Here is a 26,735-nt window from a genome sequence, read left to right as displayed (position 1 = left end):
TGCCTTTGGGCATTCAGAAATGTGGGTGCCTCCTTGGTTGTGCATCAGAACCTGAGACCATGGTGGTGTTGGGTGATGAACCGGTAGAGTCATACTGTCATCTACGACAAAGAATTCAATATGACGTTTGGTATGCGCAACCTGAGCGCGCATCAAGGCCTTTCCTGTTGTGTCAGTCTCAGCCAGAAACTGACTACTCCTTGTTAGGGTTACGTTTGGCTTTGGTGTTTGATGGTAAATGGGAAGAGAATTGTTGTCTTCATTCTTTAACCTAGAAACTACACACAAGGGCTCCCCTTTATAGTCAAGCTCTGCTTTCCTATTCCTAGATCATAAAATAGCTTTCCTCTTTCCAGAGCCCTTTCCTGAGATGTGTTCAAGTTGTAAAATGCTGAGGCTCGGCCTTAGAGTGAGGCATGGGAATAAATAACATGGCACTTCTCTCCATCACAGTTACTCTCAGAAATTATTAACTCTCAGATACATTTCAAAAGGGAGCATATTTGCATCTAGGAAACAAATACATCTAATGCTGTAGATTTAAGTAAAAACAATCGTTTCTTTTCACCTGAAGTTTACTCAGAAGCTTTTGTGCTCATGAAAAAGGATGTTCCTAATTCATTCAATATTTTGGTGGCTTTCGTTCTTTAGCAGGAGATCTAACTGACACAATGTTTGTTCATTTCGATCACCCCTGCAAGGCGGCACGCTCTGACCAAAGTGACAGCAGGACCTGTACGTCATTGTTAATGAGGCTCTTCCTAATTTATTTATAACGTGTAGCCACGAGGCAGCATTTCCTTTAGTGTTCAGGGAAAATGAGTCTCAGTGAAGGCTGACCCTGTTAGTTCATATTCTGAAGCTTCTGGTATTTGTAGTCCGTTCTCTGATTCACAAAATGCCTTGTTATGATCACGGCCACAATCACGAGATTCAGAGCAAGGACCGTGAATGAAAATAGATGCAGACTGCTGAAAGGTTGACTCTGAGTTTCTTCTTTGTGTATCTGATCCTGAAATCCTATAATTGGAAACAAGATAAAAATCATTAAAAGAAAAGTACTACCTGACATTACAAAATTGTCATGAATGTGTCTCTCTCCACAGTCTGTGAATCTTCTGTATCAATTAATGTGGGATATATAATGCCAAAGTGATACACATAGGTACTGCTAGCAAATATTTCAATTAGTTTATGCTTCTTTTTTTAAAAAAAGATTTTATTTATTTATTCATGAGAGACACAGAGAGAGAGGCAGAGACACAGGCAGAGGGAGAAGCAGGCTCCCTGCAGCGAGCCCGATGCATGCCCTGAGCCAAAGGTAGATGTTCAACCGCTGAGCCACCCAGGTGTCCCTAGTATATGCTTCTGCTTAATTTAAAAGACAAGATGTCCTTACGTTTGTTTGTTTAAATAGTTCATTTGTCTCCCTGACATAAGGTGAGAAACTTGTGGAATTCAATCATCAAAGTCCAACAGAAATGTAAGTCCATTCATTGATAGTCACTCATCTCCCATACTCGTCAAACTATATTTGATTTATAGAGAAACAACTAGTTCTTCTCTTGAAATAGGAAAAGGGTATTTTTCTAATGTGGATGATATCTCTATAACTTTCATTCATAAATTTTCAACTAATTTAGACTAATACCCATAGATGCATTGTCTTTTTAGTGAACATGTTTATTAAATTATTGGATTTCATTTTTGTTTGTATTCTTTTGTTTTTGTCATAGAAATATTTTGCTACAGGGACACCTGGGTGGCTCAGTGGTTAAGGGTCTGCCCTTGGCTCAGGTCATGATCCCAGGGTCCCGGAATCAAGTCCCATATTGGGCTCCCTGCGGGAAGCTTGCTTCTCCCTCTGCCTATGTCTCCACCCCCCTCCGTCTTTCATGAATAAATAAAATATTTGAAAAAAAAAAAAAGAAATATTTTGCTACAAACTAGAATCCTACTCCTTCACAATCCACTCAAATAATAATAAGGACAGAGGACATAAGATTCTTTTATGACAGGATCATTTTCATAAAAGGTAAATTCTTATAAATAGGTTTTATGTAATTACGGTCTACCAGAGCCAGTCAGCCGTGGCTCGTCCTTTGGGCATTCACCATCACTCTGTTCTCATTTGACCTGACAGGGGTCATGTTTCCAACCTTTAAAAAGAAGCAGGGTTATCTTGAAAATATGGTATTTTCTGTTTTGAAAAAATTGTGGGTTTTTTTTTTCCCAAAAAAGGTGATTTGTGTGGGATGCTGGTTCACCTGATTTTCCTCATTTAGGAGTTAAAATACATTGCTTTTGATTCTGTTTTCTGCCATGGTGTCTATACTAAGAAGTCAGGAAGCTGAGAGAAACTGTTGTTTTTAGAAGTGAGGACCTTACATTTATACTCAAAAGCCATGTGAATAATGGTGAATTATCAGAGCATAATATGCTTACAACATACATGCTTACAACATACATGGTTTTCATTTTATCAACTAGTAGAAGGAAAAATTAATCTTTTGTGCTTACCTTAGTTAGGGCTTCGCTACAAATATCATAAATCTCTAAACTGTACATGCTTAAGGAGGAATACATCTGAGCAAATTTTAATGAACCAGGAGGTGGTCTTAGATCACTTAATAGCTTTCTCCTTACCTGTATTTCCACTTGCACTTCGATCCCTTTTCAGACGAATAGGTCCTATGACAGCATCGGTCTTCCATTTGTATGAAGAAAGGTCTCGTTTCGTTCTAGAGACACAGCCTTGGCTGCATCGAGACTGATGGTCACCACTATCACATATCAAAATCTTACACTGTAGATACACGGAGCCCAGACTGTTCAAGAACTTAAAGGCATTAAATTGGAATCTTCCATAGTGTTTAGATAAGGGATACACCTTACAAGTCTCATCCTGAATACATCTGGAACAGAATTCACAGCACATTTAGAAGATTTACGTTCAGTCTTTCTAATGCTGAAAAGAAATGATACAAAGTTTTCTTTGAACTGCCTGATTTGATCGTTTCTCAGCCTTTTGGCTAAGATTGGGTGTGAACTGTCTGATTGTGGATCAAAAATTTCTCTAGAAAGTCAATGTCTCCCATCCCAGTATTAACTCAGCCCAACCCTGCATAGCCTCCGAGATCAGAGGATATCAGGCACGTTGTATATAAGTGATGAATCACTAAATTATAGTGAAACTGATACTACATGATAAGTTAACTAACTAGAATTTAGATACAAATTTGGAGAGAAAAAAAAATTTAAAAACAGATAATGTCTTTAGCTCACACTGTAGTGAGTTTAAGACTATGGATCTGATTCCTGGGTAAAATAAAGTTCCCTACGGCAATAACATTTCTAGTCCATGTGAATTAATTAGAAAATCAATTTGGATATATTAAAGCTCAAACATCTTACTTTATACACTTTCTGTGAATGTGTCAGTATGGCTGATGTAGTTAAAATCTATCAACTTATAGAAAAAAAAAGGAAAATTTTCCTTTCAAAAGAACGTTTTAAAAAAATGTTCGTTAGTTTGTTTTTCAGTACGTTCCACACCCAATGTGGGGCTTGAACTCACAACCCTGCGATTAAGAGTCATATGCTTTACCAACTGAACCAGCCAGGGACCCCTTTTTTCCCCAAAGAATACCACATACGCTTTACAAATTTCATTATGTTTGTGTTCTAGAGCTGGAATGAGTGAAATAATCTTTTGTGATTTTTGTTTAAAATAACCAAAGTGTATGGGACACCTGGGTGGCTTAGTGGTTGAACACCTGCCTTTGACCCAGGGCATGATCCTGGGGTCCTGGGATCAAGTCCCACATCGGGCTCCCTGCATGGAGCCTGCTTCTCCCTCTGCCTGTATCTCTGCCTCTCTCTTTCTGCGTCTCTCATGAATAAATAAAATCTTAAAAAAATAAAATAAAATAACCAAAGTGTGGAGGAAAAAAAAAAGAACAAAAACATAAAGCCTTCTTGACAAAAAATAAATGTGTTTCTACCAGCAAATATTTTGGAAATATACTTAAAATTCTACTGGATATGGGCTGTGGCTGTAAAAGTGCTTTAAGTTAAATTATTTGTAATGAGTACATAGTAACTGTATTTCATAATATGATTACATTTACTTAATTCCATGGTAGCAGTACTAGAAAAAAGCATGCATGAATGCATTCATGAATCATGTATCACAAAAAATACTATTTCACTCAAGTCACCACGGATCCTCAGAGAAGCATGTCACCCCATCAGTACGTACCCACTCTTGATTAGGTCATAAGTTGGAGACGTAAAGTCAGGCGTGGGAGAGGCTCTACAGGTGTCCAGGAACACCACCAAATTTGGATCCGAGGTATACAGACTGACTTGAACAAAGAGAGTTTGGTTCAAATCCACGTAATATGGTGACTCCAGTATAGGCTTTGCAAATGAACTAGACTCAAAAAGGGCCATGCTTGTGTTATATTTGCCCAGTGCACTTTCATTTTGTATTATGTCGTCTTCCGTTATGTACATCATCTCCACAGTGGAATTCTGTTCCATTTCACACTTCAGAATAATCTGAAGATGTTTCTGACGGGTGATCACTTCAGACGTGGGGGATGGATTGAGAGTGATGATATTGGTGTAAGTCACAGAATGATCTTCTACCTGCAGGGTGAGATTGGATTAAATCCAGTAATAGCAAAAAAAAAAAAAATCCAGTAATAACTTAGAGCGCAGAGATGATTAATATCTGCAGGTAGAGACATAATTTTCTTAAATCACAAGACTGCAGCTTTCATGTTGGGATACTAAAAGCTTCAATGTGATTTAAGAAATATTCTGGGGATCCCTGGGTGGCGCAGCGGTTTAGCGCCTGCCTTTGGCCCAGGGGGCGATCCTGGAGACCCGGGATCGAATCCCACGTCGGGCTCCCGGTGCATGGAGCCTGCTTCTCCCTCTGCCTGTGTCTCTACCTCTCTCTCTCTCTCTCTGTGACTATCATAAATTAAAAAAAAAAAAAAAGAAAGAAATATTCTGGGTGGGAAGAAAGGTGTCAGATGAGAGACAGAGCGCAGCTGAGACTCGAAGACAGAATTTGACAGAACTTTTTCCAGATATGTTAAAAACAATTCTGGGAACACCTGGGTGGCTCAGTGGTTGAGCGTCTGCCTTTGGCTCAGGTCATGATCAACAGGATCCTGGGATAGAGTCCTGTATCAGGCTCCCCACAGGGAGCATGCTTCTCCCTCTATGTCTCTGCATTTCTCTCTCTCATGAACAAATAAAATATTTAAAAACAAACAAACAGAAAAAACAAAAAACAATTCTGAATGCAAACTTCCAGCCCTAGAGGGAACTGAGATCCTGTAATGTACGGCCTTCTGTAAGAAGCATCAAGTTAGTGTGGCTCACTGTGCAGTTCCCCAAGTGTCTGCAGACAGAAGTCCTGCCACATGTTTTCCCCAGGCTGCCTTCCCTGGGGATGCACAGATAACAGCCCAAGTGTTCCTTCATTTGGAGCAGAAAATAACAATTGACTTCTATCCTTATGGACTCTGGAGTAGCTGCCATTCTTCTCAAAATGGTTGTTGTTTAATGACATGAGTGACAATTTTAGGGTAGACATCCTAAAAGGGACCTACGGGTTGTAAATGCTTGAGATCTTGAAGTTCTAGAAAATGGAGAACAAATCACAAACTTATGTCCTTAGTGTTTGAAACGAGGATAATGCTTTTATCTTCTCCCTTTACAGGGGAAAGGAGATCCTAGAATTACAGCTAGGTTTTTCCTAAATACGTGATCTAATCCTTTTCTGTACAAGTCTTCCTGGGAGGCTCCTACACCTGCAGCACATAGATGTCCAAACCTTCTTCACTGAATTCTCAGAATTCTTCACCTTTTGGGAAAGATAACTGCCTCTAGTTGCCCTGAAAATGAATGTGCTAATATGTGTGTGTGTGTGTGTGTGTGTGTGTGTGTGTGGTGTGTGTTAGGCCACCACACAAGTGAGTGGGCTTCCATGTTCACACAGGCTTACCGTGTGCTAGGCCATTAACACCACCAGCAAGTTCTGCGCCATCAGTACGATCTGACATACTGCTGGTGTTCAACAAAACCCAGCTCGGTGTCTCACTTTTACCTTTTTGATTGTACCACATCCATCAAGAGGGATAGAAAAGTCTATCACATTGGATATCTTTGGTTTGCAAGTTGGGTCATTCAGTTGTAAGTTATTCTCATTGTAAGTAAATGATTCCAGGTAAGATTTATTTATGATGATTCTCATCTTGTCAGAAGAGCAAGTTAAAGACGCTGTTCAGAAAAACAAAACAAGGATGATTATGTTTAGGAACAGCTAGGAACTCTGGCTCTTGAAAAGCTGTGTGTACAGAAGACTACATAAAAACTCAAAACCTCTTTTGCCTTAAACAGCGATCGGAAGCCTGAGACAGCAGGGTACTTGATTCACCTTTTACAATGTTCGCTGTGACCCCGTCTGCAACTGAAATCTGTAAATCTATTGTTTTTTGTTGTGCCTTTACAGAAGGCATTACAGGAAACAGTCTGTATTTCCTACAGAAATCGTTTCCAAATTAATAAAACCATCAATTTCCTCTTGTACTAAGCAATGCACCGAACTGATTCTCAAGCTTCAGATTATGAATATACATTCCAAAGTACATAGTACAGGCTTGCAAATAGGGACAGCGACAGGTAGGCTAAGAGGTGAGGAGCAGTTTCTATGGCCACAATCTCCAAGAGCTCAAAATAGCTAAAGAACATGACTTACTAGTGTTGATATTTTCTGCATAAATTGAAGTATAGGAAGCAGAGAAACCCCGGTAGGAGTTGGCGTAATCTGTCGATAGTACGACGGTCAGTGAGTCTGACGAGGATTCAAAGGTGGGCTTCACATAGCCACACACTTGTCCCATCAGGCCAGAGGTGGTGGAGGAGCCATCATAGACAGCAATGAAATCAAATCTGCAGTGTTCGTCCGCCTCTATGCTAAAGAAGTAGGGCCTCTGGTGAAAAAGCTTTGCAAACCAACTCAATTCTCAATAGCCCAGTCTTGAGTGATTAAAGATTTTCCCTCACAACGGTATCTCAGGTTTATGACAAACCTGGGGCTTTGCCAGTCCCTGATGTGACCTCAGAATCTCCAGAAAAATAGTCAACTTAGTTCAATGACATAGTATTGGTGTTTTCTCTATACGCCAGTTTTGTGAAAAGTGACCCTCTACGAGGAGTTCACATAATTTTTCTCCCCCAGGGTCCCCATTTGCCAGGTGAGCTCACGGCATTTCTCCCACAGCAGAAATGGACCACAATACTTACAAAATGTCTCTGAAGTTTAATTTTATCTTATAACCTTTCTCCACTTGTATGTGCCACACACAATAAGCCAGTGCAGGATGCGCATTTGGGTAATTGGGGCTGGTAAAGGATCCTTTGGGGCTGTCCAAGTAACCACCACAGTTTGGAATAGCTGACAGGGATGAGAGGGTGACCATGAATGTAAGTCAAGACAGAGACTTTGCTTAGTTTCCATGCGGTGTGTCTAGCTTAATAAGCAAACACCCACCCTCACCCAAATTTTGTTCCATTGCTGTCTTTTGAATTGGTGGCATACCGAGGTTTTCATCCTTCTTTATCGCGGGATTTTCTGACCACTGGTTCAGGACAGCATGACAGTGTAAGATCTGCCCCAGCTAGAGAGACCCTCCATTACCTGGACTAAGTCACAGAAAATGACATCACACTCTTGGGCCTGGCATTGGAGACTCTTCCTCACTCAGCCCCAGCCCAGCTTTCCAGCCTCATCAGCCACCTCCACGTCACCTGCTGTGCCAGCCTGCCCTTTCTTCCCAAAGCCCCTCACATTGCTGGTTCCAGCAGAACAGGAATGTTCTCCTCCTCTGGTTCCCACCTCTCCCTACCCTACCCTACACTAGCATTCCAGCTCAGCACAGATGCAGCCACCCTGGGTCCCTCCCTCCCCCCCCCCCCCCCCAGCTGGATGAGTGAAACAGGCAACACAGAAGGCTCTTTTCGGGGCACGGAAAACAGTCTAGGTTGGCTAATGCATAGGATGCAGCTGAGGCCTGGGGAGGGAATGCAGAGGGAAGGCCTGAAAAGGTGGCCTGGCTTTGGCTTTGGAAAACCCTGAATGCTCCACTCTGGAGATTTGTCAACACCAAGGAATCAGTGGTTTAAGAGGAGTGACGTGGTCATCTCTGGGCCTCAGAAAGCCAAGCAGAGTGGAACTTTGCTCACGAACCCACTTGCAGAATTTCTTGGCGTTCTGCTTTGCGCTGCAGCAGAATCTGGGTGCTGTGAATACAGAACCCCCTTAACATGTGATTGCCTGACAAGTTAGGTCAGCATTTCTCATCGTTTGCTCTTCGATCTTTGTCAGAATCACTTGGGGAACTTGTCAAACATGAAGGTTTCTCGAGCCCCAACGCACATCTTCTGAATCAGACCAGAGGGAGAAACGGTCCCTGAACGGGCATTTCAAAGGATCTCAGGGTTATTATAAAACAGGCCAAGCCGGGAGAGTCTGCGTTGGTCCATAACACAGCACACTCCAACACGTAGCCATCCGATCAGCCCCATGATCCCTCATCTGGGAGCTGGTCAGAAGGCAAATTCATGGGCTCCATCCCAGAACCAGTGAAGCAGAGTCTTGGGAGGGGGTCAGGGGTCGGGGGAGGCAGGAATCTGCTTTCACAGGCTCTCCAGGTGATTTCATGCACACAAGTTAGAGAACCGCTGCCCTCACAAGCAAAGAACTCAGACTCAAGATTACAACGACCCATGCAGGAGTGTAACTTTCCAAGCTCGCAGGTGGTTATGCATAGGATGTATAAGTGAGAACTCACAGGTGCCAGAAGAGAAGAAGTAGTAGAAGATGAAGACAGTTCTTTGAGTTTTTACAGAGTCGGTGACTATTTGAACCGTTAATGTACTGGATGATGACTCAAAAACAGGAATGTAGTCATGTTTACTGCAGACTTTGCCTAGCAGAGACGCCTTGGTAGAGTTTCCATCAAAAACTTTAATGTTTTCACTTTCACACGGTCCATCAGGATCAAGCCTGTGAACAGAACACACGTGTGGTTAGAGACGAGCCACCAGGCAAGGGGGTTTCAGAGTGGAGTCAGTTGTGCACTTGGCCATCCCAGTTTGCAAAGCAGTGGCTTATCTGTTTTCATTCCAATCTCTCCAATACCAATTACGTCTCCACTTCCCCCAACATCACACCACACACCATCAGTCTGTAAATGCCTCAGGAAGCAGAACTGCTTTGTCAATGGTTCTATCAAGAATCTGACTGGAATCCAAGACTCCTTTCCTTCGACTTCCACCTCCTGTTCCTCATGCCCATGTGGAAATTGTGGGCAGGGGATCTTATTTAGAACTCATTCCCCTTGATATTTGAAATCCGAGGCTGTTGTAAGGTGAAGCAGCCCTTCCTCCTTGGCCCCCTCTCCAGGTAAAGCAAATTTAGCCTCTTCCCAGATGCCCCTTCCCTTCCCTCACATCCCCGTGTCCTCATTCATAGGGACGGTCCCAGGCCCCACGTGGGACAGGGCACACCAGGGTGCTGTCTTCCGCCCATTCTGATGGTCTCTCCAGACGTCCTCAGAATTCCGACCCAGGGCCAAGATGCCTGAGAGGGAACCACGCGGCGGACAAACCCGGATCCTCCTTCCCCCTAGTCCCCTACCTGCTGTGTACCTTTGGGCCAGAGGCTTACTATTCCCTTTCCTCTCTCTTCTACAACTGGGGTGTCCCAGCTTTCGTCCCGGGTGAGGTTTATAATGTCCTGACCAGGAAGCCCCTAGCACAGGCCTGGCACACAGAGAGCATCTAAGAACTATGAGATGCTCGTCTCCCCTCCCTCGCTCTTGCCCCGCTGCCGTCCTCTTTCTCTATGTGCCAAGAACAATGTACATGATTCTTAGGAGCCCGAGAATTCTAGGAAGTAGGGAATTTGTTTCCTTTAGGCCCCATCAGAAGTCCCTTCCGACTCCCGTGGTGTGGGGCCACGCACCCCAGTGTGTCACCCTGGCCAGCAGCGGCATCAGGAACCGCCCCTGGGAGGTTGTCCCCTGTGCACACACATTCTCAGGCCCCAGCTGCCCCATCTGGATCCGGACCTGGGCCCAGGGCCTGGCAATTGCGCGATTGCAAAACCTTCCAGGTCCAGGTGCTTCTGATACTCCGCAGCTTAGAACCAGTGGGATGGGTAAGACTTTGGGCTCTGGAGCCAGGTGGCTTGGATTCTGGTCCTCTCCCACCCGTTTTAGTCTGTGACTTGGGCACATTAAGTGACTTCTCTGGGATTTCCTACCCATTGAATGGGATTAGACAGGGGGTTGCTGAGAGCATTAAGTGGGGAAGTTCTCCTGAAGCCTCAAGGGACTCTCATAGTTCAGTGCCCTGTTCTCAGCTTGTCCTCATGCTGCCATAACCTGGGCACTTAGAGAAGACAGTTGTGTCTATTTCAAAATAAAAAATTCAAAATAAAAAAACACTGATGCCTAGTCCCTGCTCCTAGAATTGTGAGCTTATTGTATGGTGTTCAGCCCAGAAATCTGAATTTGTAGAGGCTCTCCTGCTAATTCTAATGCACACCATGCTTTAAAACCATGAGTTTAGCGTTTTAGGGTCTGGAATCTGGAACTAGACCAGCTGGGTCTTAATCCCAGTCATTTCACTTACAATGTGACCTGAAACAAATCCCAACTTCCCTGTGCCTGTGACAATCACATTGACTTCACAGGACCTCTGTGACCAGAGTCAGGGGCCCAGTCATCAGTCAGTGAATACCAACCATTATCATCATCATCGTGGTCATGGGTAACTTACCACTACTTCTAGGACCAGCTGATATTTTTCCAACACAAATACCCTAGTATGGTCAGAGTTCAGCGACCCTCATTAGGAAGTAAAGCCTCTACTTACTGGAAGTAGGAAAAGATGATTCTGATGCTTTTGTTTTCTGGTCTTTGTAATGTCCAGGTACAGTCCTCATTGGAATGGAGGTTCAGGATTAGGGCTCTGTGGGCATCTGATTGACTGGAGCCTCCCAAACTGGCCTGGCAGCTTGATTTGCCTGGTAGAAATCACAGTTGACATTGAGGAAAGTCATCTGCCCCTGACCTCCTCCTCCCCCAGGGACTGGGAATCTACCTGCCACAATGTAATATCCAGACAAGCATGCAGATAGTTGGGAATGGTATTTAGCTCATTCCAAATTTGGTAAGCCCTTGGCAATTGGTTTCCCCCTCTTAGAGTCCTTGGGGGGAAAATATTTATGATTTCTCTACATATGGGGCATAAAAAAATAAAGACTATATTAGAGCTTAAGGAAAGATGGTTTTATGAAGAAGCTTTATATCTACAATATATAAAGAAGTCTTACAACTCAGTAATTAAAAGAAAACCCAATTAAAAATGGGCAAATGGGGATCCCTGGGTGGCGCAGCGGTTTGGCGCCTGCCTTTGGCCCAGGGCGCGATCCTGGAGACCCGGGATCAAATCCCACATTGGGCTCCCGGTGCATGGAGCCTGCTTCTCCCTCTGCCTGTGTCTCTGCCTGTCTCTCTCTCTCTGTGACTATCATAAATAAATAAATTTTAAAAAAATGGGCAAATGACCAAAATAAGTATTTCTCCAAAGAACACATACAGGCCAATTAACACACAAGGAGATACTCAATATCACTAGTTACTGGGGAAATGCAATTCAAAACCATGAGCTACCACTTCACACCACCTAATATGTGAAACAAAACTAGAGTCAAAAACAGAAAATAAATGAGTGTTGACAAGGATGTGGAGAAATTGGAACCCTCCTGCAAAGCTCATCGGAACATAAAATGGGGCAGCTGCTAGGAAAATCATCTGACAATTTCTCAAAAGATTAATCAGGGAGTTACCATAACCCAGCAATTCCACTTCTAGGCATATCTCCAAGAAGAATGAAAACATATGTTCACACAAAGAAGTGTACACTAATGTTTACAGCAGCACCAGCCAAAATAAGCAAAAAGTGGTGCATCAACTGATGAATAAATAAAATGGGGTCTCTCCACACAATGCAAGATTATTCAGCAATAAGGAATGAAGTACTGATGGATGGTACAGTGTGGATGAACCTTGTAAGCATCATGCTGAGTGAAAGACAACAGATTATAGGATTTCATATGTATGAATTGTCTAGATTATGGAAATCTACAGAGACAGAAGTAGATCAGTGGTTGCCTTGGGCTGAGAGCATTGGGAGAAATGAGTAACTGCTAACTGGTAAGGAGTTTCTTTTTGGGGTGATGAAAATGTTCTCAAATTAAATAACGGTGATGGTTGCACAATTCTGTGTGTATACTAAAGACTAGTAAAATTTGCATTTTACAAGAGTGAATTTTATGGTATGTGAATTTTATCCTTAAAAAGCTGTTACTCAAAACAAGGAGGAAGAGGAGGAGGAACAGCTACAATGGAACGTGAACAAGAAAATCAAATACTTCATAATGGAACCCAACGAAGGGCGAAGAACTTCACTTAGAAACAAAAAGCTTTTCGTTTTCCTTATTATCTGTGATGATAAGTGATGTCCTTGTAACAATAGTCTCATTTGTTTTTCCCCTAATAATAACTATTACTATGTTTGTTAGTAAAAAAAATACCAGCAAAGACAATTAAAGAAAAAAGCATAGGGGCACCGGGGTGGCTCATTTAAGCATCCGCCTTTGGGTCAAGTCATGACCCAGGGTCCTGGATCTGGAATCCCTGCTTGGTGGAGAGCCTGCTTCTCCTCCCTCTGCCTTCTGCTCCCCTACTTGTGCACTCTCTCTTTTCTCTCTCTCTCTCTCTGTTAGATAAATAAAATCTTGAAAGAAAAAAGAAAGGAAGGAAGGAAGAAAAAACAACAGGTTCAATTTTCTTACCTTCAGACTTAGTCAAGTTCAAGTCTGCCAAGCATGGCACCATTAAGAAGGCTAAAAGGACGAGCCTTCTCACAGCCTCCATCTTTGCCAGGGGTAGAACAGCCTAAAGGGTTAGCAGAGAGTTTTATACTTCTCAGAAGTGTTCCTTATCTGGCTTCAGGGCTTTCTGGAGACCTTCAGGGAAATGTGTCAGGTTGACCACGCAAGGGCCAAACTTCTCTTGTGAGAAGAGAGCAGCTGTGTGCCTGATTGATTATCAGCAATCCCTCCAGTGAGTGTTGGCTCTCCCCAGTCCATTCCAGGAACGTCTACACAAAGTTCCCAGCTAAAGCTCTTCATGGGGCATCTCCGAGGCCTGGCCCACGGTGGGCACCGAGTCATCTTTCACGGCACCAACCGGGAGCTGAGCCTTCGCCCTGTTGTTTGTTCAGATCTCAAAGCAGGTGGCGCTACTGTTATCTTACACCTTTGCTGCTCTTGTCCCCATATGAAAGCCTTTGGATTCTGAAGGCAGGTAGTGTGGCCCCTGGACAAACTGGGTCCAGCTGGGTTGCTCAGATGCCTGCCAGGGTGCTGAGGCTGAGGAGGGGGGTGGCACAGGATGGGAGGAAGAAGAAATGCAAGTCCAGATTCAGTGGATTCAAGGATTTCAAACCATTATATCCAGAAAGCCTGAAGCCGGTGAATCAAAGTCCCTTGAGCACGACGTTTTGCAGACCATAGAAAGGAATCCTGATGTCCACGGTGAGACTGGTGCTCTAGTGGCTCAGCCAGCAGCTGTGCCATCAAGAGGTCATGCTCACAAGGAGCTTGTATTCCTCTTTTCACGCATTCATTTATTCAAAAAATATTTGCCAGCTACCGTTTTACAGTCTGGGGATTTGGAACTAAACATGAGAAATACAGCCCCTGCCCCCATGGAACTTACTAAGTGAGGGAGACAGAGAACAAACTAAAACAAATTACAAATAGCGAGAGGTACTATGAATATAACAAAATAGGGTGATGAGATAGATAGATTGCAGGGGGGATGCAGTATGAGGGTGAAAGTGAGAAAGATGAAATTTGAGCAAAAAGAAAGAGAGAGGCATTCATTTGTGATGTGGGCTTAGAGGATGATTTTAGGCAAAAAGAATGGGCAAGTGCAAAGGTCCTGAGGCAGGAATCAGTTGGGCATGTCTATGAAGGAAGGGGAGGCAGGCCAGCGTGGTGGATGTGAGTAAAGGGGAGGGAAGTGAGATGTAACGTAAGGAGGCAAGGTGATAGTCCAATTGTGAAGGACTTGTAGGTCAGATGGGGCATTTGGATTGTATTCTAAGTTCAGATAGAACTTTTTAAGCAGGAAAATGATGACCAATATTTTAGGAACCTTCCCTGCAGCCCTGTGAGATAATGGTAGGCATAGACTGAACTTCTACCTTAAAACTCTTCCTGGGTACCCTCAACTTCCATGTTGTTCTGTCCTTATTTGGCTCTAGGACACTCGGGTTCCCAGGCAGGGCTGTGACTCAGGGTTGTTTCCAGTTAGGCCCTAGGACCAGGCATTTGGCCTTGTACCTGTGCCACAGTGGCAAGCCCAGCACCTGTGACATTGGGAAGCTGGACTCACAAGGAGCTGGGACACTCACCAAGGCACCTGGCACAGCCGCACTCAGTTCCTGTCAGCTAAGAGACTTCTTGGGCTGGCCACAGGTGTCCCCTGGTGGGGACAGGACATCCTGGTGTGAGAGTGAGGGGTAGGGCAGGAGTATAGGGTAGGGACCCTTCTGATTACTAAGGGCCGCTCACCCCCAGCTGTGTCCACACACACCCACTTTGTTACTAAAGCCGTCTCCATCTCCTATGGATGTGATCTCCTGGCACCCTGAACCACCACTGGGTGTAAGGGCTCTGTGCACACTCTCCTGGGAGGGGGACTAGCAGAGGGGAAAGAACCCTGGGTGAGCAATGAAAAGACCAGCGGTTCCGGCCGGTGGCAATTTACCATGAGATCACAGGATCCCAGGGCCTGCGGGATTGGTATACCTTATCCTGCTTAATCCTCACCATCACCTATGCAAGCCTCCAATTTACATCAAGGAAACTGAGGCTCAGAGAGGTTAAGAAACTCCCCCAATAGCACATAGCTAATGAAGGGCAGAGATGGATTAGAACCAAGAGTATCAGGCTCTGAAAGCCACATGTTCCACACTGTCCCTACTGCCCACGAGAGTGGTGTCTCTAAGAGCCCTTGCTCCATCCTGCCTCCTTCATGGACCGTGGGATGCCTGGACTTTAGGCATATTCCCCATGGAATTCCAATACAGAATGTGCTTGCCCAGGGCCACCAGGGTCCTGGGCACCGTGCTGCCCACCGGGTGAGGTTCAGAGGGGCAGGTGCACCCTCTGAATCAAATCACAGCACAGATGGACACTGCAGGGCAGGGCAGTGGATGGCAGAGGGAGGCAGAGAAAATGCTTCAGGAGCTCAAGGGGGATAGGTCTCTTCCAGGTGGAAGGTCTCGGGGCAGGATCCGGGGAAGGTTCAGCCTTGAATCTGCCTCCTGAAACTCACAGTGGGGCTGGAGGACAGCCAGCCTCCAGGATTTTCTCAGCCACTAGGGCTGCTCTGTGAGCGCAGTTCCAGCTCCCACGCCTCTTCTGGCAAATTTTTCCTTATCAGCCCAGCCTTCTGCTGAGAGAACTGCAACTTCTCACCTCCCCACTCTTCCCTCCCGCCAGCCTAGAGGTAAAAGCTGCTTCCTTCCTTCATTCCTGTGGTCCCTTTTCTCCCCTTTTAGTAGCTAACCACCTGTCCCTAGTTAACTCTTGATATTACTTTTTTTTTAACCCTTAAGTACAACATGTGATGCTCACAAAGCAAGGGTTTTGTTAACCAGAGAAAGTATGAATTGTGGTTACAGATGGGGAGTCTGAGTAAAAAGGGATCCGGAAGGCTCAGCGGCAAGAGCGGGAACAGAAAGGGGCTGATGGACCCAAGTGGAGAGCAGTACATCCTCCTACCTGCTGCTCTCAGATCAAGAGATCCTGGGCCCTGGCGTTCTGCTGGACATTCCTGTTAGCACCTAAAGGCACTGACAGGTGAATCAGCAAACTCAGTGTTAAAGGGATCTAAAAAGGAGGAAATCTGCTTCTCCAGAGTTGGAGAATGACAGAAGAATCTCAGGTTTTTCAAAATGTCTTTTAGACACCATTGGGCCCAACCCCATCATATGAGGTCACCCTAAACCCAGAGATATCCCATGTGTCTGCTCTCGCTCTCTGGGGGGACAGTTCTCCTTGACGACCATGTAAGATAATTGCCTGCAGTAGAGTAGCTAGATGAGAGTGAATGAAGCCTTCGCAAGGAGAAGAGCCACATGAACTGCTCCAGCTTGGGAATTTTTGATGAGTCTGAAACTAGAAATGCTCTAAGATCAAAATACATTTTTCTCCTGGGGTTGGAGATGTACTGGATGCTTTTATTTTCTATTCTAACTCTCCTCATATTGCAATATGATATCACAAGATAGTTGCCCCAAGAACCCTCCTGCACTGTTGGTGGGAATGGGAACTGGTGCAGCCACTCTGGAAAACTGTGTGGAGGTTCCTCAAAGGGTTAAAAATAGACCTGCCCTAAGACCCAGCAATTGCACTGTTGGGGATTTACCCCAAAGATGCAGATGTAATGAAACGCCAGGACACCTGCACCCCAATGTTCATAGCAGCAATGTCCACAATAGCCAAACTGTGGAAGGAGCTTCGGTGCCCATCGACAGATGATGGATAAAGAAGCTGTGGTTTATGTATCCAATGGAATATTCCTCAGCCATTAGAAACGACAAATACCCACCATTTGCTTCGATGTGGATGGAACTGGAGAGTATTATGCTGAGTGACATAAGTCAATCGGAGAAGGACAAACATTATATGGTCTCATTCATTTGGGGAATATAAAAAATAGTGAAAGGGAATAAGGGAAAGGAGAGAAAATGAGTGGGAAATATCAGGGAGAGAGACAGAACATGAGAGACTCATAACTCTGGGAAACGAACTAGGGGTGGTGGAAGGGGAGGTGGGCAGGGGGTGGGGGTGACTGGGTGACGGGCACTGAGGGGGACACTTGATGGGATGAGCACTGGGTGTTATTCTGTATGTTGGCAAATTGAACACCAATAAAAAATAAATTTATAAAAAAATTAAAATAATAAAAGTTACAAATTTAAAAAAAAGTAAAAGATAGTTGCCCCAAGTTTCAATGTGGCTAGTACACAAATTTAAGTGCATTTATGACTAACAAAAACCACCACTGCAGGCAGAGGATTATTTTCAATATTGCATTTATTCAAAGAACATAAATACACCATATAATACATAATGTAAACACTGTAAAACTTGACTTGAATAATACAACATTCTACTAAAAAAGAAATACTATGCATGAATATATTTGTGCCCACCCAAGTCAGAGTCCCTCATTTACATCACAGAAGCACGGTGGCAGGGGATCGAAGTCAGCATACAAGCTACATTCGTCACAGCATTGGAGGTTGGGATAAGACCCAGCGGAGAGGGCGGCTGCAGCGACCTTGTCCTGAGTGAGTATGGCTGGATTATTTTTTAAGGCCAAACAAAGAGGTGACTTTGGAGGTCTTAAGAAAAGACATACACAGAGCATGGGATTAGAATTTTTCTTCTCCATCCATTTGTCATAATTATCAGGGGTATCTGGGAGGTTTGGGGCTGGAGCCAATCAAAGACATGACAGGAGCCCGAAACTAGAGCTCTCGGCCCCTGTCCCAAGCTCCTATCCAATCCCTTCCTGTCCCACTGCTAGAAATGGAAAATCAGGTTACAGCCAACAAGAGAGAGCAAGCGCAGGTGTGGATCACCCAGCCGATCCCTGCAGGCCCATCAAGTGCAGAGCGGGATGGGGAAGGGGCCACACTTGGCCACCCCCACCCCCCATGTTCTGGGATTTACCTTCCAGCTCACAGGCTTCACTTCCCTAGGACGGGAACAGCACGGCTTCACGACCCATCTCTCTCCCAGGCTCCAGGGTTCCTCTCCCCCAAAGTTAATGATCTTTTGTCTGGGCTGCACTCCCCTGTCAGGTGTCCCCGGGACCTTCACCCAGCTCAGCTTCCCCACAGTCCTCCAGGCCCACTTCACTGTCCCCAGGGCCATGCACGTGAATGAGAGAACCCCCTGACCGCTCCCCCAACTCCGCTAAGAGGAGGTCAATCCAGCCTGTCCTCTGAGTGAATCCCAGGCACAGACTCACCCACAGCCTCCTGCACAGTCTGCAGGGCCTGGGACAGAGGGAGGGCCCAGCCAGTGTGAGGAGTAAGCCGCTGAGGGTCCACTCGGGGAGGGTAGTGGGGCAAAGCATCACAGCAGCAGCCCCCCCCGTCTCTGCTGAGAACATTCTACTTATGAGCTCACAGCCCTAAGCCAGAAGGGGGAAAACTCAAGATTCCACACTCACCTGTCTTCGCGTTTTCAGACCTACCTGCTGCTCCTGACCTCCCCCTGGGTTGGGCACAGGGCAAGGGATGACCTGCTCCGGCAGGGAGCCCCGGGTATCCTATTTGAGGGGGTGCTTTTCAGTCTTACCCACATCACTCACTTTAATGCGTTGGATATTTTGTGGTAAAGACCGATGACAACACCCATCAGCACAAGAATGGCCATCAGGATACCGCCACCAATGCAGAACATAATTATCGTGTTGACTTTAGAAGAGTTGGCTTTATCTAGGCAGAGAAGTGCAGCAAACAAAGTAGCTTCCCTCCCCACCCAGCCACGTAGCCACCTCAACAGCTTCCTCTACTGGAAAAAGAGTGAACCCCCAACATACAAATCAGTTTTCCCAGAAGGCACAGCATGGGACCCTAAACTGGCCCAGAGAGGGGGAAAGGGTTTGTTTATGAAGGAGACCAGACTGAAATGCAAAACCCAGGGAAAAAGAAGAAAGCAGGAGAATCTTTTTCCTCCTTTCACCGGCAGTAATGTGCAGCTCTAAGTAACAAAACAAGCTTCACTCAAACAAATGGTTTTGCTCCCAAATACCTGGGTCCTGAAATACATTCACTTTCAGAATTAGAATTAGCTCCTCACTCTACATCAGGCTTAGTAATCTCCTATGGGGATGATTAAGGGGATGACTGTTTTAAAATGTTACGTTCAACAATGCTGAGACTACACAAATCCATTTTGTAAGTGATACGTGTTTCAGGAAAACAGTCTTCTATTCTCCCACTGACAACTGCCATTTTTTTCCTTCTCAATCCTCCCAGGAAATCCGATTTTTCTGGAATAAGCCATTTGTTTAATCTCATTCTCTGAAAGCGGGGAAAAGTGAGTGAGGACTGAAAAACAACCCAGAGTTGAAATATACTTACTACCCTCTAAGTCTTCCATGTTCGATGAATGCCCGCAGTAAAAAAAAATTACAATTAATATAAACTTTAGGGAACAGTACATCTTATCAGGAATTTCTCAAACGTTTAATTTGAGAAAGAAAACTCTAGTTATCCCCGTTAAGAGTAATTAAGATCTAAGTTTGAGGAGCTGGCTTTTGGATGCATCGTCTCCACAAGAGCTACCAGAATGTACAGCCACTGTCCAGCTCCAACTTCTATGCCTGTCAGGCCAGAGGCTGTGTGACATCAACACTTTGGACACCAACTCCCTTTCATGGAGTTCTGAATTCTGTTTCATGTTCAGATACATTTTTGGACCAATAGAAACAGGAGTGTCCAAATACTATTCTAAATCATTTATTCTCAGTCTCACCCTTTCAATCTTGGTTCCCTCAAAGAACCTTTTAAGGTCTGACTGTTAATCTAAAGCAAATCTGGGATTTCAATAAAATCAAAGAACAGTAATGTGGGGAAGGCTAATATCTAAAAACACTCCTATATCTAAAAGTTGAATTATGAAAGACTGGTTAGACTTTATGTTGCAGCAACACGATAGAATAATAGCCTAGTCATTTCATAGGACTCAGATGTATGTTCACTGACTTCTGAATATTGTCATACTTTATGGCGAAGACAAAAAAGATTTCAAAAAGCAATAATGAATAAAATGTTATAAATCAGGTTTATATTATTTTAAGATATTCATACCTAGCAAAGCTGGTTCAGTTAAATGAGGAAATTATTTTAACTATGAAGGGTTATTCCTTGCTGCTCTGGCTAAACCCTGGGTGAGGTTATAAACAGCAGGGGGCTTATCAACAAAACTAGTGGCATAAGACCTCTGAAAATTCTTTCCTGTGTAAAAGCAGTAAAAAATCTGGTAGAAAAAGGGTCTTTTTTAGACCCTGGAAATTCACTAAAAGCTTGCTGCTCAGGAAACACCTATTTTTAAGAACAACTGAGTCTCAGTATGAGCAGCAAGGCTTTGTGGCATTGTTCTATCACTCCCTCTCCAGCTCCATGACAACCTTGAAACTAAAACCCAAGCTGCACTGCAGCCACCAAAGGGAAAACAGAGGTAGAGCTCTTTCAAAGCCTCATTCCCAAAGAACTGTCATTATCTGACCTGTCTTCCGGTCACATGGAAATCCTCACTTGCAAAGCTATCTGTATTTGACCTAACATGGAGTTTGCCCGATGCAAAAAGTCTTCCTTTAAGGGGATTTTGGCAAAAACAACTATACCTTTTACCTTTCTGGCTGCCTGAGGTAGTGGATAACATTTGGGGGCAAATCACAGAATAGCCAAAAAGCTTAAAGGAAAAGCTGGTAAATTAGCTGTCCATTCAGGAGTTTTGAAAAGTTCTGACATATTCCTGGGACTCTAGGCCATGCATGTGTGCAGTGTGCATGTCTAAGGCTATGAGTAACCTCAAGAAAGACATGACATGGTCCTGAGCATTCACCACTGACTGACCCTGAGGCATTTTCCCAAGCAAAAAGTGAAGGCTTGGCTGGTTGTTGAAGGCATGCCCCAACATGCACATGGAGCCCCTCATGAAAGACTGGGAGATTTATTGGTTCCTCTGAAATGAAGTGTTGTTCTTCATTCCCTAGTGCTCACTAACTGTATCACACAGAGGCTTTGATTTTGGCTCTGAGCTGAAAGATATGCAAAGAAATCCAGTTGCATTTTATTTATTATTGTCATTGAAAAGATTTTCACCTTAAGTGTTCATTGGCAAATCACATGCAGTGATTAGGCAAGAGCGCTGAGAGTGATAGGAGGGGCCATGTTGGCAAGGAGTAGACAGCAGCTGTGCTCAGAATCTGGGAGTTGAACTTTTGTGATGTGATCCCAGTTACAGGGGCTTGTTTTTTCCTGTGGCAAAGTCTTAGTAATTCACACCCACCAGGACTTTGATCCACATCACCTATTTTGCCAAGTGTCATCCCCTACAGCTAACCCCTGGGGCAGGTGGCTGCAAATACCCCAATACTTGTGGATTGCACCACTGGCATCACTGCTGGCAGAAAGCAGCCTGGATCCCAGGCTACCGGGAGTAAACCTGTGAGCTCCCCGCATCTGACCCAAGGTCCATCCCTGTCCTCTCTCACAGCTCTCACGACTGTGGGCTTTGCTTCAGACTCCTCCTGTTCAGCTGAGGGCTTTGTTGTGGTCCTGGCAACTGCTGTGAGAAGAGTCAGGTTTTACCCTAAAGAGGGAGGAGGAGCTTCCAAATTGAAATCCTAGTCTAGTGATACATTCAACTAGAGTATATTATAGAATTTATACATGCTAGTTATTTTAAGCTCCCTGATAATTCCAAAATCTGTGTCATACGTTAAGACTGGTTCTAATGCTTGCTTTGTCTCTTTGGCACAAGTTTTTTCTTGCCTTTCAGCCTGTGCAGTAATGTTTTGTTGAAAGTCAGACATAATGTAATGAAGAAATGCATAGGAACTGAGGTAATCACGTTTTACTGAGGTAATCACATAAAAATCAGAGTTTTATGTTAATCTGGTTAGGAATTAAGCAATGTTTAATATTCGCTGGAACTACAGGTGCCAGGGGCTTCAATTTCCTCTAATATTCCTGCTCTTTTCCCTCCTATTGCCTTCTGGTTTCCCTAGAAAGTCCATTTAAAATAGTCTGCATCTTACTCTCTTAATTGTAATGGACTGTTTTTATCCCGGAGCCCTGCTGACGTGGTGGTAAGGCACTGGGGAAGGAAAGCATTCCATAATCTTTTTTAAAAAGATTTTATTTATTTATTCAAGCGAGACAGAGAGAGAGAGAGAGGCAGAGACACAGGCAGAGGGTGAAGCGGGCTCTATGCAGGGAGCCCAACATGGGACTCAATCCCGGGTCTCCAGGATCAGGCCTTGGCCTGAAGGCAGGGCTAAACCGCTGAGCCACCCAGGCTGCCCCAGCATTCCATAATCTTAAGACTGAATCTGTTTTTAGCAGACCTGAGTCCCTTGCCTATCACCTTCAAAAGTGTTTGTCTTTTTCCCCCCCTCTCCCTACATGCAACAGGAAAGCTAAACTGCTCATCCCCCAGATCACAAAAGACTCTGGTAGCTTCCCCCCCAGAAAGTACACCTTTATTAAGGAGACTACTATGGGTTATATTTCGGAATGGTTACTTTTCCCTTCCACCTGCAGAAAGCACTAGGAGATTCTTCTCCAATCTTCACTGTGCAAATCTGGTGGGATTCCTGGAAGTAAAACCCATAAAAGTGTGGGGCCTTCTAAAAGTGGGCTCCCAGGAGTTATCTATCTCTCTCAGAAGAGGCTCAGCCTCCAGTAGTTCATCAATGACCATTTAAGTGTTCCTCCCAGTTATCCTCCAGAGGATTTTGTTCCTAGTAACCAATCTCCACTGGGATTTTCTGCATTTACCTATTTTTCCAGTTGTCAGAGTGGCTGTTTACCCTGTGACCTCATCACCTGGTGGATTTTTAAAGTCATTGATTTTTCAGTTTGTTCAACATTTTTGTTGTTGTTGTAAAGATGGTTGTGATAAATCCCAAACTCTTTTCATGTCAGAGCTGAAACCAGAAGTGTTTTTTTTTTTTTTTTTAATTAGTAACATAAACCCACATAAACAAAAGCTCTTTGGAGTATTCAACATATGAGTGTATAAAGGGTCCTAAGCCAAAAGTGTCTCAGAACCACTGTGTTACAATACACAGTCATGATTCACAGTGTAAATCCTAAAATATTAAATTTCTCTTTAAAATAGGCAAGCCAGGGGGCAGCCAGGGTGGCCCAGTGGTTTAGTGCCACCTTCAGCCCAGGGTGTGATCCTGGAGACCTGGGATTGAGTCCCACATCGGGCTCCCTGCATAGAGCCTGCTTCTCCTCTCTCCCTCTCTCTTTCTCTCTCTCTCTCTCTCATGAATAAATAAATAAAATCTTTTAAAAAATAAATAAATTAGATAAAATAGCAAGCCAAAAAATACATCATGATACTGGTGGAAAGTTTTCAAAAAAGTTTTAATTGTTTAAAGTGAGAAAAAGGCAAGAAGAAACATTTGCAATTCATGGTAAGAGTAATTTAGCATATTAAAATCAAGGTAGATGGGATCCCTGGGTGGTGTAGCGGTTTAGTGCCTGCCTTTGGCCCAGGGTGCGATCCTGGAGACCCGGGATCGAATCCCACATCGGGCTCCCTGCATGGAGCCTGCTTCTCCCTCTGCCTGTGTCTCTGCCTCTCTCTCTCTGTGTGTGTGTGTGACTATCATAAATAAATAAAAATTAAAAAAAAAGTTTTTAAATCAAGGTAGAGGATCCCTGGGTGGCTCAGCGGTTTGCCGCCTGCCTTTGGTCCAGGGCATGATCCTGGAGTCCTGGGATTGAGTCCCACGTCGGGCTCCCTGCATGGAGCCTCCTTCTCCCTCTGCCTGTGTCTCTGTCTCTCCGTCTCTCTCTCTCTGTGTCTATCATAAATAAGTAAATAAAATAAATCATAAAAAAATAAAAATAAAAAATAAAATCAAGGTAAACTCTGCACTACCACAACTACTCTGGCTTTGATTAAAAAAAGTATAAGACTGGGATCCCTGGGTGGCGCAGCGGTTTGGCGCCTGCCTTTGGCCCAGGGCGCGATCCTGGAGACCCGGGATCGAATCCCACGTCGGGCTCCCGGTGCATGGAGCCTGCTTCTCCCTCTGCCTCATTCTCTCTCTCTCTGTGACTATCACAAATAAAAAAATAAAAATAAAAAAATAAAAATAAAAAAGTATAAGACTGAATTTACTAAATTCTCCTTTTTCTGCTCCTCTTACGTTGTAATAAAGTTCTAAACCCATACTGCTTTGCTCATCAGTTCCATTCAACAAACCTTTTCTGAACCTCTCCGCCAGGTATAAAATAATTCCTAATCTTAAAAATCATTCAGATGGTAGAGAACACAAACGTTGAGAATTATTTTATACAATCCTAAACCACAAGAGAATTACAGTACCTGAAAACTTTTAGTACAGAAAAAGCAGTAACAAAATGGGAATTCTATACTTGGTTTTCAACGATAAACAGGATTTTTCCCTGCTATCCACGAAAAAAGACATTGTAGGTAGAGAGGAAAGCATGGGCAAAGGTAGGGGAGCCTGCGGCATAGGCAGGAGTCACATATACCAAAGACTTTATTTTTTTTATAAATTTATTTTTTTTAATTTTTATTTATTTATGATAGTCACACACACAGAGAGAGAGAGAGGCAGAGACACAGGCAGAGGGAGAAGCAGGCTCCATGCACCGGGAGCCCGATGTGGGATTCAATCCCGGGTCTCCAGGATCACGCCCTGGGCCAAAGGCAGGCGCTAAACCGCTGCACCACCCAGGGATCCTATAAATTTATTTTTTATTGGTGTTCAATTTGCCAACATACAGAATAACACCCAGTGCTCATCTCGTCAAGTGCCCCCCTCAGTGCCCATCACCCATTCACCCCCACCCCCACCCTCCTCCCCTTCCACCACCCCTAGTTCATTTCCCAGAGTTAGGAGTCTTTCATGTTCTGTCTCCCTTTCTGATATTTCCCACTCATTTTTTCTGATTTCCCCTTTATTCCCTTTCACTATTTTTTATATTCCCCAAATGAATGAGACCATATAATGTTTGTCCTTCTCCGATTGACTTGCTTCACTCAGCATAATACCCTCCAGTTCCATCCACGTTGAAGCAAACGGTGGGTATTTGTCATTTCTAATGCCTGAGTTGTGTATATAGACCACATCTTTATCCATCATCTGTCGATGGACACCAAGGCTCCTTCCACAGTTTGGCTATTGTGAATGTTGCTGCTATAAACATCAGGGTGCAGGTGTCCCGGCATTTCATCGGATCTGCATCTTTGGGGTAAATCCCCAGCAGTGCAATTGCTGGGTCGTAGCAGGAAACCACAAATATTGGAGAGGATGTGGAGAAAAGGGAACCCTCTTACACTGTTGGTGGGAATGTGAAATGGTGCAGCCACTCTGGAAAACTGTGTGGAGGTTCCTCAAAGAGTACCAAAGGCTTTAGATGCTGTGCTAATGGGCAAAGATGGTGGTGGCTCAGGAGCAGGAAAATCAGAGGATGGGGCACAGAATGAAACAAAGATGAAAATGCGAGCTAATGACCAGTGAAGAAACTCCTGAAAGTATGCCATGAAAGTTAGTGCTTGGAAACAGAAGAGGCAGAGATGGAAAAAAGATAGAAAGCTTTGTCTTTAAAAAAAAAAAAAAATCAGGGGATCACTGGTGGCTCAGCGGTTTAGCGCCTGCCTTTGGCCCAGGGTGCGATTCTGGAGTCCCGGGATCGAGTCCCGCGTTGGGCTCCCAGCATGGAGCCTGCTTCTCCTTCTTCCTGTCTCTCTCTCTCTGTCTTAAATAAATAAATAATAAAATAAATAAATAAATAAATAAATAAATCTTAAAAAAAATCAGGAGTTGGGAGAGATTTATTGGATATATGGGCATGAAAGAAAGGGAAGGCCTATAGCCGTCTTTAGTTTTCTGACCAGTGGCTTTTAACTTTGCATAAGGAAGTCAAAACCCAGTTGAAAGTATTCCTCTTGTTCATTAACTTGCAGGTTGCTATTTTTGGAAAAAAAAAAAAAAAAAGTCTATTTTCCTTTGGAGACCGTCCAATACATTAACATGTGATCCCTTGGTGGTGTTTCTTTCAAACGTGGTGAATGCACCTAATAAACACTCTGCATAACAATACTTAGCAAAAAGTTACAGCCCAATTTTTCTAACAGATAAAAAAAAGAATGAAACAGCTATTGTACAAGTAACTCTTGCTTTCCCAAAGTTTGTGTGACCCCGCTTAGCTTTTACCTTATAATACAGTAAGGCCTCCAAGTTCATAAAAGCAAAATCCTCTTCACCTTTCTTTCGGTTATCTAGAAACCGGCACTAATAACGCAGGCCTTTGTAAAAAAAAAAAAAAAAAAAAAAGAAAAAAAAAAAAAAAGCACAGAGGAAACACATGCAGCTTCTGAGAAGCAGAGGATGCTCTTCCCTTCAGGCCACGTCGGGTTAGGAAAGCTTTTTTTACGAGAACCCTCTAGTTTCGGGGATGAGGCAGATCTGTATTCTCAGGAGGTTCACATCCTCACGTAACTCCAATAAGACCTTAAGAAACGCAAAATAAGTTATTTGGCACTGAAACAAAAGTCCCAGAAAAGCAAATCCTAAAGCAAAAGTAACAGGAGACAGCGCGAGATTTCTATTCTCTAGAGAGGCTGCTGTCAGCCCAAATCTGAAGAACCCTCACGTTCCCATTTCATTTATTTTATCTGAATCTCATTATCCAGTTTTCTCCAGGTGAGGGTGACAGGAAGAGGCAGGAGGCACCTGTCACCGCCCCTCCCCGCTCCCCCCAGCGCGAGG

At 44.1% G+C, this 26,735-nt stretch overlaps 2 protein-coding genes across 2 annotated transcripts; both read right to left on the bottom strand.

Moving 5' to 3' along the window:
- Positions 1 to 740: 740 nt before the first annotated feature.
- On the bottom strand, positions 741 to 13,105 carry CUZD1 (CUB and zona pellucida like domains 1). Its single transcript, XM_077877335.1, has 9 exons — positions 12,947 to 13,105; positions 10,963 to 11,113; positions 8,874 to 9,088; positions 7,327 to 7,477; positions 6,779 to 6,996; positions 6,128 to 6,300; positions 4,262 to 4,653; positions 2,647 to 2,915; positions 741 to 1,020 (listed from the first exon to the last, which is right to left on the bottom strand). Exons 1-9 carry the CDS (start codon positions 13,026 to 13,028, stop codon positions 845 to 847), a joined length of 1,827 nt encoding a protein of 608 aa, XP_077733461.1. The 5' UTR covers positions 13,029 to 13,105; the 3' UTR covers positions 741 to 844.
- Positions 13,106 to 17,248: 4,143 nt separating this feature from the next.
- FAM24B (family with sequence similarity 24 member B) lies at positions 17,249 to 19,593 on the bottom strand. Its single transcript, XM_077877334.1, has 3 exons — positions 19,330 to 19,593; positions 18,555 to 18,681; positions 17,249 to 17,577 (listed from the first exon to the last, which is right to left on the bottom strand). Exons 1-3 carry the CDS (start codon positions 19,409 to 19,411, stop codon positions 17,391 to 17,393), a joined length of 396 nt encoding a protein of 131 aa, XP_077733460.1. The 5' UTR covers positions 19,412 to 19,593; the 3' UTR covers positions 17,249 to 17,390.
- Positions 19,594 to 26,735: the final 7,142 nt, after the last annotated feature.

Source organism: Canis aureus, chromosome 29 (genome assembly GCF_053574225.1).
Source record: "Canis aureus isolate CA01 chromosome 29, VMU_Caureus_v.1.0, whole genome shotgun sequence".
NCBI lineage: Eukaryota > Metazoa > Chordata > Mammalia > Carnivora > Canidae > Canis > Canis aureus.
Note: the sequence above shows the minus strand (reverse complement) of the source record. Positions and strands in the feature narration are given on the sequence as shown.